Source organism: Myodes glareolus, chromosome 17 (assembly GCF_982192425.1).
Source record: "Myodes glareolus chromosome 17, mMyoGla1.1, whole genome shotgun sequence".
NCBI lineage: Eukaryota > Metazoa > Chordata > Mammalia > Rodentia > Cricetidae > Myodes > Myodes glareolus.
Window position 1 is genome coordinate 57,667 of NC_142042.1, and position 14,720 is coordinate 72,386.

At 36.8% G+C, this 14,720-nt stretch overlaps 1 protein-coding gene across 2 annotated transcripts in view; it reads right to left on the minus strand.

Annotated features, from left to right (window-relative positions):
• Positions 1-14,720, minus strand: part of Wls (Wnt ligand secretion mediator) — an 87,495-nt gene that overhangs the window by 15,804 nt on the left and 56,971 nt on the right. For both annotated transcript variants that reach the window (XM_085677484.2, XM_048453492.3), the window contains 6 exons: positions 11,056-11,192; positions 7,990-8,158; positions 6,303-6,400; positions 5,888-5,951; positions 3,815-3,958; positions 2,223-2,306 (listed from right to left, as the gene is read on the minus strand). In XM_085677484.2, coding sequence (XP_085533610.1) covers positions 2,223-2,306; positions 3,815-3,958; positions 5,888-5,951; positions 6,303-6,400; positions 7,990-8,158; positions 11,056-11,192 — 696 coding nt within the window. The remainder of the gene's footprint in view (positions 1-2,222; positions 2,307-3,814; positions 3,959-5,887; positions 5,952-6,302; positions 6,401-7,989; positions 8,159-11,055; positions 11,193-14,720) is intronic.

Sequence of the window (14,720 nt, forward strand, 5' to 3'; positions counted from 1 at the left end):
GTAGATGAGGGTTCCCTTATTCTCTCAGTCAAGAAATTCAGTAGGCCATGTAAAAACAGCACATTGCTGAGGGTCTGGAGGAACCAGGAAGTATAATGATCACACAAGAACATTAGCCAAAAGCAGAGTCAAGTCTAACCCAAACCCTAACCCTTTCCTTGAATATGAGTCTTTGAGCTTTAACTGAATTAAAGATGTATTCAGGAGCCAGAGATATGGCTCAGCTGATAAATGTATTTGTCACTGAGGCTGATGATCTGAATTTTATCCCTGCAATTCACATGGTAGAAGGAGAAAATTGACTCCTATGGCATATGTGATACACACATATAAATGTAATAAAACACACAAATAAATGTAATAAAAATTTTGGAAGAACTCATTCTGAATTAGCAATAGCTTTACTATATTTGGAGTGAAGTTTTCAAGGTTTTATAAATGGTTTGATACAAACACACTTCTATTACAAGTAAAAGAAGATGAAGTGAGCAATGAGCGAACACATGTAGCTATATTGTTTAGTTTATTTCTACATGCGATCAATCTTCATCCAGTAACTGATGGAAGCAGATGGAGAGATCCACAGCTAAGCACTAGGCCAAGCTCTGGAGTCCATTCGAAGAGAGGGAGGAGGGATTATATGAGCAAAGTGGTCAAGATCATGATGAGAAAACCCCCAGAAACAGCTGACCAAAACTAGTGGGAGTTCACTGATTCCAGACTGACAGCTGTGAAACCTACATAGGAATGAACTAGACCCTCTGAATGTGGGTGACTTGGGAAGTTTGTGAGACCACTGGCAGTGGAATCAAGATTTATCACTAGTGTATGAACTGGCTTTTTAGAGCCCATTCCCTACAGAGGGATACCTTGTGTGGTCTAGACAGAGGGAGAAGTGCCTTGGTTCTGCCTCAAAGAGAGGTGACAAACTTTGTTGACTTTCCACAGGAGGCCTTACCCTCTCTGAGGAGCAGCAGATGGGACCGGGGAGGGGAGGGGACAGCAGGAAGAGGGAATGGAGGAAGAACTGGGATTGGTATATAAAATGAAAAAGATTGTTCTAAAAAAATGAATTAGTTGCTAAGGACATATTTATAGTATGAGTTATCTATGATGTATATAATTAAATACATACATATATATATAAAATTGTATATATGATTCCCTTTGAAATTTGAAATATTTTATTTTACTTATTTAGAAGCATTCTAAGAACAGAACCAATTCACTAGATTGCCAAAGGAATTCACACAGAGTTCATAAACTAAAGAGAAATTTGCTAGCAGATGAAAAAATAAATCACCCTTCTCCTAAGGCTCTACAAGAATGCAGCTCTATACTGTCCAAATAGATCCAGAAAAGATCCAAAATGACTGAGTTCTAGTCTCCAATTTGTATGCATTTTGGTAAGCTACTAACAAAGTTGTTCATGTTTATGACATACCAGGGACTCTACTAAATACTTGGCAATATTACTTCTATATATGGTACTATTGCATAGTGAAAAAATGTTAAGAAATGCTAAATAACCCACTAAATTACTACATTTCTGGAAAACAGAATATATGAAAATACCTCAGAAGCCATGAGAATGATAATTCACAAACAGGACTAACTTACCTCAGAAGAACTTTGTGAAACCCATCTGACTAATATGTGCATTCTATATCAAATTTTAGATAAACTTTTTCACTTCTCAAAGTAAGTAATCAATATTTAAAAATTACAAACATCATTATTGAGATTTTAAAGTACATCAAACTGAGTTTAAGAAATAGTATAAAGAAAATTTTCTATCAATGGGACTTTTGAGTTATGTTCATGTTTAGGTAATAATGTAATTATCACACAGAATGACTAAAGGCTGTCAAAGGATCTTCGTTAAAGCTAAGTAATGACCCAATCAAATTATCACATGCTTATCAATGTTACATCACAGGTCTTGAAACATTTACTCTCTGAAATGAAATGTCCCTTCAATATGGCTATAGGTTTTAGCCTAAATACTTAGCAACTTTCTACAAGGTGGGAATGGAAGGGGAAAGATAGTCTATGTCATCAGCGTGCGGAAAGTCCCATGCTGGAATGATCTAAAAAATGTTTTGCTTAGATAAACAAAGTAAGCTTCTCTGTTTTTGTTCTCAGCAGCTCTGCAAAATCTCCTGTTAGAGATGGGGACCATTCCAGGGACGGTCCCTTGAGAAGGCTTAGGATTCACTCACCTGACTAACAATGAAGAAGATAACAGTCATGGCAGCACAGGCTAAGGTGATAAGCATGAGGAACTTGAACCTGAAAATCAGACCCTATTAAAAAAGACAGGAAGAATTGTTCAATATATTCATTCTCTCTCTCTCCACTTGCCCCCTCCTCTCTCCCTCTCTATCTACAAAATTTTTTCTATGTTCTTATTTCTCATGAAGCAATGATACTGGAGTCTAGGATGTCACATTCACAACACATCATTAAGCTACAAAATTGCCTGATAAACAGGTTATATAATTATACACAAAAGTTCAAAGTTATCAAACAAAAGCTTTCTACAGTTATAATAAAATTCTTCTCCAATTTGGAGAGGGGGGTTGTATTAGTCAAAGTGAAATAGATTTGGTTGAATATTCTCACTTGTCACTCAAGTTATGGAAACAAACAAGCCAGAGAAAGTACTTTTTGTTTAAAAAAAAAATCAGGGTTTAAAGAATGGTGCCTACTGATTAGGTGTCTTCTGTGCAGACTAGCTGTGCAGTACACCATGATTCTTCAGTTTCTCCTTTTTTTTCACATAACAAGTCATTTAAGCAATGAATCTAGTCAATGTGTCACCTGAATTAGAGATTGGAGGAGGCTAGGTGTTTCTCTTACATAGCTAATATAACCTAGAAACAGATAATTGAACTCTACTTGAGCACCCGTTGGATATTTTAAAGAATGTGTACTACCAAGAGTCTGGTAAGCATGGATCAGAGAGATTACTCAGAGAATAGCAGTATTGGTTAAACACATTTATCAACCTGAATTCAATTTCTTGAATCCATGTAAAAGCCAAAGTAGAGGGCTGAATCTACATAGTTGTACTCTGACTTCTACATTTGTACTGTTACATACACTCTTACATTCATTCATCATACACACACACACACACTCACACACACTCACACACACACACAAACAATAATAATTAGTAATTGATTTTTTTAAGTATGGAAAGCAGATTATTTGAACTAAAATCTTCAAGGGATAGGAGAAAAGCCATACCACAAGTTGGGCCAATTCTATATAGCCCAGTATCCCATCTCATCCAGTAAGCACCTAGGTTTCATCAAAAGAACCCATTAGGCAGGTTTCTATCTTACTGCTAAAAGAACACATTTACACCTTAGAAAATCCCGGGAAATATAGCTGTTTGGGTGTCTTTTTATTTGCCCCAGTTTCCTATATGAGAACTTCTTAATTTCTACTTATTTTACTTACTTATTTGTGTGTGTGTGTGTGTGTGTGTGTGTGTGTGTGTTTGTTTGTTACAGAGAGAGAGAGAGTTAAAGAGATATAAAAATTTGGACATACACATGCCACAGTGAGTTTGTGGAGGTCAAAGAACAGCTTTCAAAAGACAGTTAGCTCTGACTGTGAATTCCAAAGAATAAACTCAGGTTGTCAGGTTTGCATGGCAAACTCTTTTACTAGTTGGGATCATTTTGATGTCCCCTTAATGTGTATTTGAAACTAAAAATTTCAACTTCCAGAGGTGAGTGGTTACACATCCAGATAGAGATCATTAGCATAAGTTCTAGAATAAACTAAGATAGCTGCTTACCTCATAGTGCAGCCGCCGGACTTTGCTCATAGCTGGGAGACTAGACTGCTTCCCACTGATGTTTCGAAATACCTGAAATACCATGAAACACAGAAACAGAAAATAGAGGCAGAGGCAAATGCCTGCCACAATGATGAAAGCCATCTGCAAGTGTACAGTGAAGGAAAGGACAAATTTGCCAAGAACATGTGCTAAGAGGGCACAGAGCTCCTCACAGCGGTGTTGGTGGCACTCAACAGTGTCTCCAAGTGCTCAAGAGTTTTTGAGGAAGGTACTACTATTAAAACCTGGTTTTCTGATGCCACTGATTATGGTTTTCAGACACAACAGTTTCAGAAGGGAATATTCAAATAGTGTTATAAGCCAAGAAAAAGAGAAAAAACTGTAGTCTAATTTTTCAAAACAGAGTTGGGTCCCTCTTAGAGCTAGTAAATCAGAATCTGTCTTTCAAGCATATTTAAAGGAAATTCAAATGTGTCATGAATTGAAACACACTAGTATAGTGGATATTTGTTACTAAATGGGAAACTGTTTTAAAATCACTGAAAGAGTTCAAATAAAGATGTCTGAGTCCCATCATACATATATCTAATCATAATTTTCTAGAAAATGAGTGTAAACATTTCTCGAACCACTGTGCTGTGCTTGGACTCTTTTAAGAACAAGACTGAGATACCCTGGGGAAGGTATAAATGGAGCAAGTTCAGTAGCAAACGAAGGAGGAGGGGAGTTGGCAAGGGCCGAAAGGACGGAGAGTAAAAGCAGGGACTGTGTATCCAGATAGTACACCCATTGCAGAAATTCTGAGACCCACCACTGGATCCCAGACTTTGAGAACCAGGAAGAAATAGAGCAGTTTGAATTGTCAGGAATAGCAGACAACAGACTGCAGCTCCTCTCTCTTCTACCAACTGGATTTCAAATTGCCTATATGGTTCCAATACTTTGATAGGTAATAAACTTTTCATCTACCTTTCTTTAAGTAGTATATTTAATGCAATTCTTCCTTCTTTCCTATGACCAACAGTGCCCTGGAATAAAGAGAAGATGGTTAATTGTTGCAGGACTTGAAATGTTTTTTGCTTCTCTTGCCTTTCATCCTACATGTAAAATGAAAGGGTTGAACCAGGCATTGCAATTGTTCATCTTGTACAGTTGCCACTGTGGGAGTGGGAAGTAGTGGAAGTTCAATTGTTCTCCATTAAAGGTACTGACACTATGTAACTGGTTTGCTCACAAAATTCTGTGGCATTAGAAATTGATATAAATACCACCACTAAACAAAGTATATTCAAGGGACATGTCGAGGCATTAGCTGTTAAGAAAGAGCACAACTTCAGGCTGCCCTCTCACTACAGAGAAGGGGCTTTTTCTCTTAGAATATTAAACAGGGTGCTAAGAATATCTGATTTTAAAATAAGTACTCTTAAGGAATAGGTTAAGACTCATTTTTCTTCAATGAAGTGATGCAGATGGTGATAATGTGGACCAATCAGGAGCCTCAGCATTGCTAAAGAACTAATTACCTTAGTGTCAATCCCACTAAGTCTCAGGAACTAAAGGTGGTTGTATGAAGCTTTGACAATAGTTTCAGTGGATAAAGGACTGGTTTTCCCATAGAAGTCCTGCATACAAGTCACCTCAGATCCCAGCTTTCCTACAGAAGCTTGACACAATGGTGACTTTGCTCCCAAGCTTTCTAGAGCAGAAGATTCCTTCCATATAGGTGACCTCTGTTCTAGAAACCAGAAAGTATCTCTGTGGCTCAAGAAGAAGCTGCAATACCTTATAGAAAAGATGATTTAGGATATACTTCAGACCAGAAACTTTGAACTGTATCTAAAACCTATGACACAGGGAGAGCCTGAAAACCCCAGCTTTGGCTGCTTTCACAGTCTGAAAGCACATACTAATTCTTCTCAATATTTATCTCTAATTGTTGCTATTGGTCTGATGACTAAAGCCCTGGCTGAGCTCATCCAGAGAGTATCTGCTGAAACACAAAAAATTATCATGAAGCCCAGACAGATAAGGAGACAAAAATGAAACCTCAAATATATCAAAGAAGGATACAGCCAGTTCTGTTCCAACATCTGTAGTCCAGATACTGTAGAAAGGATTTGTGAGTTGCACTCCTCTATAAAAACAAAAACAAGATGGGAAATGAAATACAGGTACAGAGCAGAGCTTTTCCTTAACATTGAAGTAATGAAGTAATGATAGGGGTGTTAGTGTACCATATTTAGAAAATAAACTTCAGAGAATATAAGGGGATATAGAGCTTTAGAATATGAGCCAAAGCACTTTGAATGTATAAAGGGATAAGGCTTCGATTTTGTCACAGACTTCATCTGAGGATATGACCTCTCCAATATTTCATTCCATGGACAACCAACCACCATTCTTCATTTAAAAACTCCTCCTAGAAAGATGGAAGTAGACAAGGAATGTCACATTTCATCTTGTAGCGACTTCAATATCTGCTTACCTCTCACACATGTCAAATATGAAGAGGCAGAAAGAGCCAACAGCAATTGGTCCAACTTGCTTCCAATACCCTGCAATGTGATTCCGCTCATGTTGATCCTAATATGAAACAAATTGCAGAAGAAGAGAAAATTTATTCCATAAGTGATCCAGCTAATCACCTACTATGTACTTGATAGATGATAGCATTAGAAATAAAAAAGATAAAACTCTGTGTCATGTCAGCTGAGGGAGGACATTCATCACAAAGCCCATTCCCTGGGGTTGTCAATAAGAATGCACATAGCACTGTGAGATGACAAAGAATGATCGTAGGGAAATTTTTGTCCCACAAAAGAAATTTTTGTTTAGCAATAACTTTTGTTTATAAAGGTAAAATGATCACCAAGAAATAAAAACAATAAGGCACTTCATTTTGCTGAGTTTATCCTATCTTCATCATCACAAGGAACAATTTTCCACCTCCCCTATCTAATTTCCAGAGTGTCTTGAAATATAACCCAGGTTAGCCTGGAACTCAAAGTCCTTCTGTGAAAGACTCCTGCATTTGCCAGAAGTACAACATGAAGTATTCCTATGAATGGGCAATGGAAGAAAATGAATATATATAAACAAAATATCAGCCCGTAGGCAGGGATGGTGGTCTATACATGTTATTGTTAATAATCACCCTGGGTGGGGCCCTACTGTCCTTATCTCATTGCCAGGGCATCTCTGCTGGAGTGCCCTTTATATAGTCAGACCCCTTAGGTGGAATTTGGTTGTAGATAAATTCCCCTCTTCTTACACTGTTCTCCTGCATAGGGAACTGGTTTCACAAATTTTATTTTAATGATCAAATCATAATGAAACTTAAAAATCGCCCCTGCACCGGCATGATGGCTCAGTGGGTCAAAGCAGCTATTGCTAAGTCTGAAAATACAAAATCAATCATTAGGATTTACACAGTGAAAGGAGAGAACTTCAGAAAACTGACCCCTGACTTAGACACACACACACGAACACACATACAGACACATGGACACATGGATATACATATACACACATAAATAAATGTAATTTAAATAAATAATTTTAAAACACTCTTTTGAAGCCTAACTTAAAAACAAAAGTTCTTATGGACATAACTGCATCTTAGCCACAATGTAAGAATGAGATCAATCTTGTTTTTATTATGGTAACTCAGCCTTTCTTAAAATAGAATTTGATGCCATGCAAAGAGGTCAGTATTCTCGAGTAATAGGGGTCAATGGATCACTTAGTCAAGCTGCTAGCTGGAAAAAGGCATGAGCACATTCCCTGGTGGTTAGCCTGCTCTTAAGGTCAGGGAAAGCAGAAGGCAAGTCGAAGGACAAAAAATAAAAATAATGATCAGACGTCATATATTTCTCTTTCACAACATTATTGCATTTTTTTTTCCTATAAGGAAACAAAAACTCAGATACATTAAAACTTTTTACTACATATCACCAACAAGGGGCCTGAGATTAGAGCATTTGCCCCAAAACAGTCAGCAAGTTACTAGTGAAGAAAGATTATGAACCTGCAGGGATAGAGTTAGACCTGTGATCTCTCATTTCTTTTACCTCCCCACAGCTTAAGAGAGGCATAAGCAGGTAGACTTGAGGTCAGCAACTTTCTCAGAGACACTATGGACAGACAGATATCCCTTCCCCAGGAGTTCTCACCATCATGTGTTCGCCACAGAAGATGATCCAGAAGGAAAGAAGCATTGCATAGAAGATGCCCTGCCGGATGTCACCAAACAACAGCATCCAGGTCCAGTCAAACCCAATGGAAAACCATTCCACAGGGATATTGATGAAAGTCATGGAAATCCCAAGAGCAAATATGACTCTGAGAAAGTACCCATAAGAATCATGTTACTCTGGAGGGCAAATTTTAAAAATCTGAAGCAAATTTTGAGAACTGAGATGCTATTTATTCAGATTTTAGCTAATTGATCAGTTTCTTAGCATTTATGTAGTTTCCACTCTGGGATACAAAATGTCCTAGTTTATATCTCTGGAAAATGAAGGAGTGTAACGCCAACCTTTATATAACAAAATAGAGTCACCTAAGAAATACACACTTTAACCCTATTCCCTCCTTAAACAGATAAGTTTTACTATAACTAGACTCTCTTACATCTTCATAATATTACTGATACAATCATTAAGAATATGCACCATTACTGTGATAACCTTTGCAACTGCTAATTGTGTTAAGTATATTTATTTCAATAAAAAACTATATAACTACACATAAATACAATTGGTTACTAGTTTTGTTTTCTTCCACCACACTATTTACTTGCCCCTTCTTTATTAAAATATCAATCTGATTTATTTAAATATTTTTCATATCCATAATTTGCATATGCTTATAAGCCATAAATAATGTACCAAGAATGCTGTTAAGGCTACAGATACATATATGAGAAAGACCAATGTTTTAACTCAGGGAACTACATTTAATGAGAAAGCCAGACAAAAAGGCATTAAAGTAAATTGGTAAGCAACATCATCACAGTTTAGAGGCTAAGAACATTGCCAAGATTGTTTTTTACAGAGACAGAAACTAAGTACATAAAGAGTTGAGGAAATGAAAGTGAAAAGGGCAGAGAGAAGAGTTTAAATGGATGCAGAGAGGCTTGGAAGAGGCAGGGAAATTTACAGATCTATGTTTAGCATATTTTAGGAAATAATAGGACATGAGAGGAATTGCTCATGAAGAAACTTATGTAAAGTTTACCTTAAAAGAGACTAGCTGGAATAGAAGAATTGTCTGTATTCTGTCAATTATGTTTTAAATAAATGCTGATTGGTCAGGCAGGAAGTATAGGTGGGTCAACCAGACAGGAAGTAGAGGTGGGGCAATGAGAACAGGAGTATTTTGGGAAGAAGGAAGCTCACTCCCCAGTTCTGCCCAGATCACCAAAGAGACAAGATGTGATCTGCCCTGCTGAGAAAGGTACCGAGCCATGTGGCTAACATAGATAAGAATAATGGGTTAATATAAGTGACAAAAGCTAATAAGAAGGCTGAGCTAATGGGCCAATCAGCTTATATCTAATGTAGACAAAGAATCACACAAAGAATCTGTGTGATTCTTTGGGGCCAAACGGCTGTGGGAACTGGGCAGGAAAGAAACCCCAATGAGCATCCCCTCATGTTACAACTAGCAAGCCAATAAAAAGTTTATCTAATAGAACTACACCATTCATTCACTTAACGGATATTAATTTAAAGTTATAGATATTAATTTAAAGTTAAAGAAATATAAAGAAAGAAAGAGGACTGATAGTGATTTACATAGGATGAAAGGAGAGGGGGACAACAAAACACTAAAATCAAAAACAGCAAAACAGGGCTTAAAGGGAAGGAGTAAATGAGGTATTAAGATACCCGGGAAGTACTATTTCAGATAACAAGAACAAGCTTAAAGGCCTTGGGGTGAAAGCCTAGAATCCAAGGCATTTGAGCACTATCACAGGTACTGCAGAGAACAGGAGATTAAGATTCAATGGACTTTATGGGACAAGGCAAAGCTAGCTGAGAGATTTCAGCAAAGGAGTGGAGTGATTTTATTGACGTGTGAAGAAAACACAGAGGCTTTGGTATATATAATATAGTGAGTAAAACTGTGCAAGGAGGTGTTTCTAATAACCCAGTTGAGCAATGATATGAGTGATCAGATTAGGATGGTAGCAACGGAGAAAGTATGACTTCATGGGAATTGGATAGAGTGAATAACAAATAGAGTACTAAGTAGCTTTCTTTTTTCCAGTGCAGCAAGAAAAGAAGAGGAGTTGCCTTTTTACCAATATGGGGAGGCCTAGGAGAGCTATAGGTGGCAGCAGAAAGAAGTCAACTATTCTTTGTATTACATTTTTTTTTTTGGTGTAAAAGAAGATGCTAAATAAATAGTTCATATGTTTGTATCTAGAGTTGGGAGCGCTTAAGGCTAAGTATATAAAACAAGAATCATCACACTAATGAAGAGCTAATAAAGAAAGCAAGTCCAAAGTCTCTGCCCTGGTTCAGCAGTTTAAGAGTCTAGACAGATGGGGAAACAGTAACGAAGACTAAGTGATGGCTATCAAAGGAGAGAAATACGCAAAAAACAATGAGGTTGAATGAAGGAAACAGAGTTAATAGATATGTAAAATGCTGCTCATGGGACAAGGAAGGTATTGGGCAGTGGAGGTGATTCAAGAACCCATGAAATGGCACAGTGGAGATAAATCAATATTGAAATGGAACCAAGAGAGAATTGGAGCAGACATGTGAGCAAGGTTTTTGAGGATTCTTGTAAAATGAGAAAATGATATGGTTATTTCAGAAGGAAGCACTTTCTCGTGGTATATCATATTTATATATAATACTAATAGAACTAAGAAAAAAAGTTGTTTGATGTGAGAAGGAAAAGAACTATATCTACAGGAACATCATCCTATGTATGAGAGGGTTTAAATTCAGTTGAAAGTGAAACAGTTAATCCATTGACAGAGAATCATCTGAAATCGGACCCTGGAGAAGAACAGCAAAGACAGCAGTGTGAGGTTTATCATTCTTAAGATTAATGAATAATTTGTTTATAAAATCTGATGGAGACAAAGAGTTCAAAATGACTTTCAAATCAGTTAACCAGCTGGAGCAGCACACAGTTGCTTGAACTAGACACACAAAATAGGAGAACGGCAAATTACAGAAAATTAGCATTTTCTAAGTGTGATCTGAATCAGTTCTTACTTTTCCAGAAGTACAGGGGGACGGGACATCATGGTTATCCTTCTCCAATACCACACCATAATGATGAAGATACTGGGTGTGAGGAAGGTCTTCATAGCAAACCAGACCTTAGTGAAGCCTCCATTTTGGTGGATTCCCTAGACCAAAACCAAATATAATTTGAGATGAACATATATTACTATTATTTTTACATATAAATATAGATGAGCAAACAGTTTACCTACCCAACAGTGTTCATAGTCACAGAAGGTACTGCCCTCATATACCCTCTGTCCCTTCCTCAGATATCATTGAAATATAATGAAAATCATAAAAATGAGTCATGTTATGTCAGGGGATTGACTAAGAACAAAATCAAAATTTTTCTGTAGGGTCTTCATTCAACATTGGAGATACCACACAGGTCCAGTAAGCAGTATTGGAAAGCAGAATTACATTATGTTTATAATATGCCATTAAAAGAAAAAATAAAAGCAAAAAGCAGAAGTCATTAAAGAAAAATGTTGTTATCCCTATCTTTACCTGTGCTTTTAATTTACTTTCTAATTTTCTTGTGTGTGTGTAGATGAGTTTTGACTTAAAATGTGGCCTCCTTATGCTATGTTCTATACCCTTCATTAAACAACAAGGAAAGAACCTAAATCATCTGTTCTCACTAACATTTGTCACTTTCATGATAAAAACATTTAATTTTCTTATCCTGTTTATATGCAATCAAGATCACACTATGACCTTAGAAATAACTACAATAATTTAATGTGATCGTAAGACCAATTAAGGTATCACAGAACCCACCACATCAATGGAGAGAGGCTAAGGCACTGAATTACAGCTGTAGGTTGTGTCAGAAGCATTTGTTCCATCTATTGCGGACCATAACACAATTACATCTTACAGTAATTGCTAATTCAGATGCCAACACATCAGAGAAATTATTCTCAGATGGAGAAGACTTGCCCAGCAAGGTCAGCAGGACCACAGACTCTGAAAACTGCTACTTTCATCTGTAGTTTCACTTGTGCAATAACAGCTATTATATCTCCCCATTACCATGCACTTTTATGTAATGTGAATTTATAATCTCATGATTGCATCTCAGTCTTATGGACACACACATTTATGGCTGGTCAGGAAAATGACTTCTCTCTACACTATGTTCTCCACATTACAGTGAGAAACATATAAGCTTTTTCTCTATTATTAGCCTTAGTGACAGAGTAATTTTACCAGACGTGTGTTCTGGACAGATCACAAACAGAACTTTTACTGAGTTTACTTATGAAATTGCAGGTGTCTGGCCTTGGAGGATCTAAGCCCTTCAGAGAATTTATGGTAAACTAGGGTGGTATTACAGGTGTCTGTCTTGTTATATCATAGTCCTTCAAGAGATCAATAGCATCTATGTCATCCAATGCTTCCTCCACCGGCACTTCCTGGCACTGATTCAAAATAGCAGTGAATACTTTACGCAAGTTTTTGAAGTAAGATTTTAGATTCATTATACTAACTTTTTGTTTAGGTCCTGAGATTTAGGTGTTTAAAAAAAGGCTGTTAATTGGCTATTTCCAGATATTATTAATCACACTTAAGAAATGTAAAATAGTACACTTATTTTTTGCCTTTTCCTTAGATCTCTCAATGGTCTAGTTTTCTCCCTTTGTAACCTGTAGTGGCCACTTTAAGAGATGGCCAGAACCTCTTTACAGCAGTGGTTGTGGTTGGCTTCAAACTATCTGATACGTTTTGCTATGTATCTTCAAACAATGTCTGTGTCCCTGAGAATTTTCCTTGTAGTTTTTTTTATTACTAATAATGAATATATAAATGCTTGGTAATGTGCAATGGAAGAAGAAATAAGACAGAAAGAACAATGTAAAAATGCAGACGAATAAGAATGTAGAATGTACAACTAAGAATAAGAAATAAGAATATTAGAAATGGGACAGGAAATTAGAGCTAAGAAATTTTAGACAATTAGGACAAGAGAATTAGAATTAAAGAAGAAATAAAGAAAATGACTAAGATACTGTGTAAAGTTATTATAGAAATATTTCAATACCTACTCCTGAGAAAGATTTCTCTTTTGGAACTCTGGGTAGGGGCTGGGAACTAGTCTCTCAGCCTTTACAACGTTTCCTGTGCCAGGACCCTGGCATGTTGGCACGGTCAGCTGTACCACCATGTGGGCATGATCAAGAGGAAGCTGCAGGACCATGCTCACACTTATACTCTGAACTGTAAACAAAGTAAAACATCTGCGTCTTCTTTTTTCTTTTTCCATTATGACTTATCTTTTATGTTTTTATTTATTCCTTGAGGATTTCATACAGTATGTTTTGATAATATTCTTTTTCCTCCACCAACTCCTCCCAGATCCTCCCCTACCTACTTACCCACCCTACTTTGTATTCTTTTTCTCTTACTTATCAACAAAAACAAAAATCACACAAAACAAGCAAACAAAGAAGGCAAAATAAAAAACAAGACATGGAGTCTAATCTGTGGTAGCCAACAATTCTTGTGCATGGGGCCTGCCCCAGAGTGTGATTGAAAAAGACAGTATCTGTCATTTCATTGGTGAAAACTGAATTTTTTCCCTATCCCTACCAAATATAAATAATGAATAACTTCTTGGCTAGGAGTAGGACTTTGTGCTCACATTCCCTTTTTAGAACTAGGATTTTGTTTGGCTTTATATTGTACAGGTCTTATGTGTGCATCTGCCCTGTTGTGTATGTAAAATGCTATTTCCTTGAAGATATCTACCATTCTAGTGCCTACTATCTCTCCATTCCCTCTTCTACAAAGATCTCTAATCCTTGAGAGGAGGGTTGTGATAAAGACAACCCATTTGGAGCTGAGTATTCCAAAGTTGCATTCTCTGAATGCTGTTCAGTTGTGGGGTTCTGTGTTAATTGCCATTTACTACAAGAAGATACTTCCCGAATATATGCACTCATACATGGATATAACAGTATATCTTAGGAGTTTTTTATTGTTATGTTCATTTATCAGAATAACAACAGTAGGTTTTCCCTAGGGCACATGATGTATTTATTCCCGGGTTCTTGGCATCATTAACACTGCCAGGTATAAGTTCCATTCCATGCAGCATGCCTCAAAACATCAAAAAATGATTAGTTATAATATTTGTGCCAGTATTCTACCAGTGGACATATCTTGCAAGAAAATTATTGTCGTAGCTTGCGAGTTGAGACTGATAGTTATTTTTTAGCTTCCGGAAGTATATGTAGCATCTTCTAGCACTATGAATGCTAGTACAGGTGAAGTTTCAAATAGAAAGTCAGCTAAAATTTTCTATGTCTTCTCTATATAAATGTTGAATTATCAATCTAAAAACTTGGACTTTTGGTGATCTTAAAAAAAGACTACTTAATATACTAAGTGCAGAGATCCACAATTGCTCAAGGTAAAAAGAATAAGAGGCTGAATGTTTAGCCCTAAAGGAAAATGTACCATACCATTCCCCCCAAGTTTCAGAGATAATTTCAGAAGAAGGGTCAGAAAGAACCAGAGGAGATAGATGACCATAAGGAAGCATTATCAGTGAACAGCAACATTTATATAAACTCATAGCAGTCACCAGAGAATGCATAAAACTTGTACAAGCCTGACCAGACCAAACCACAGCATGGAGAAGAGAG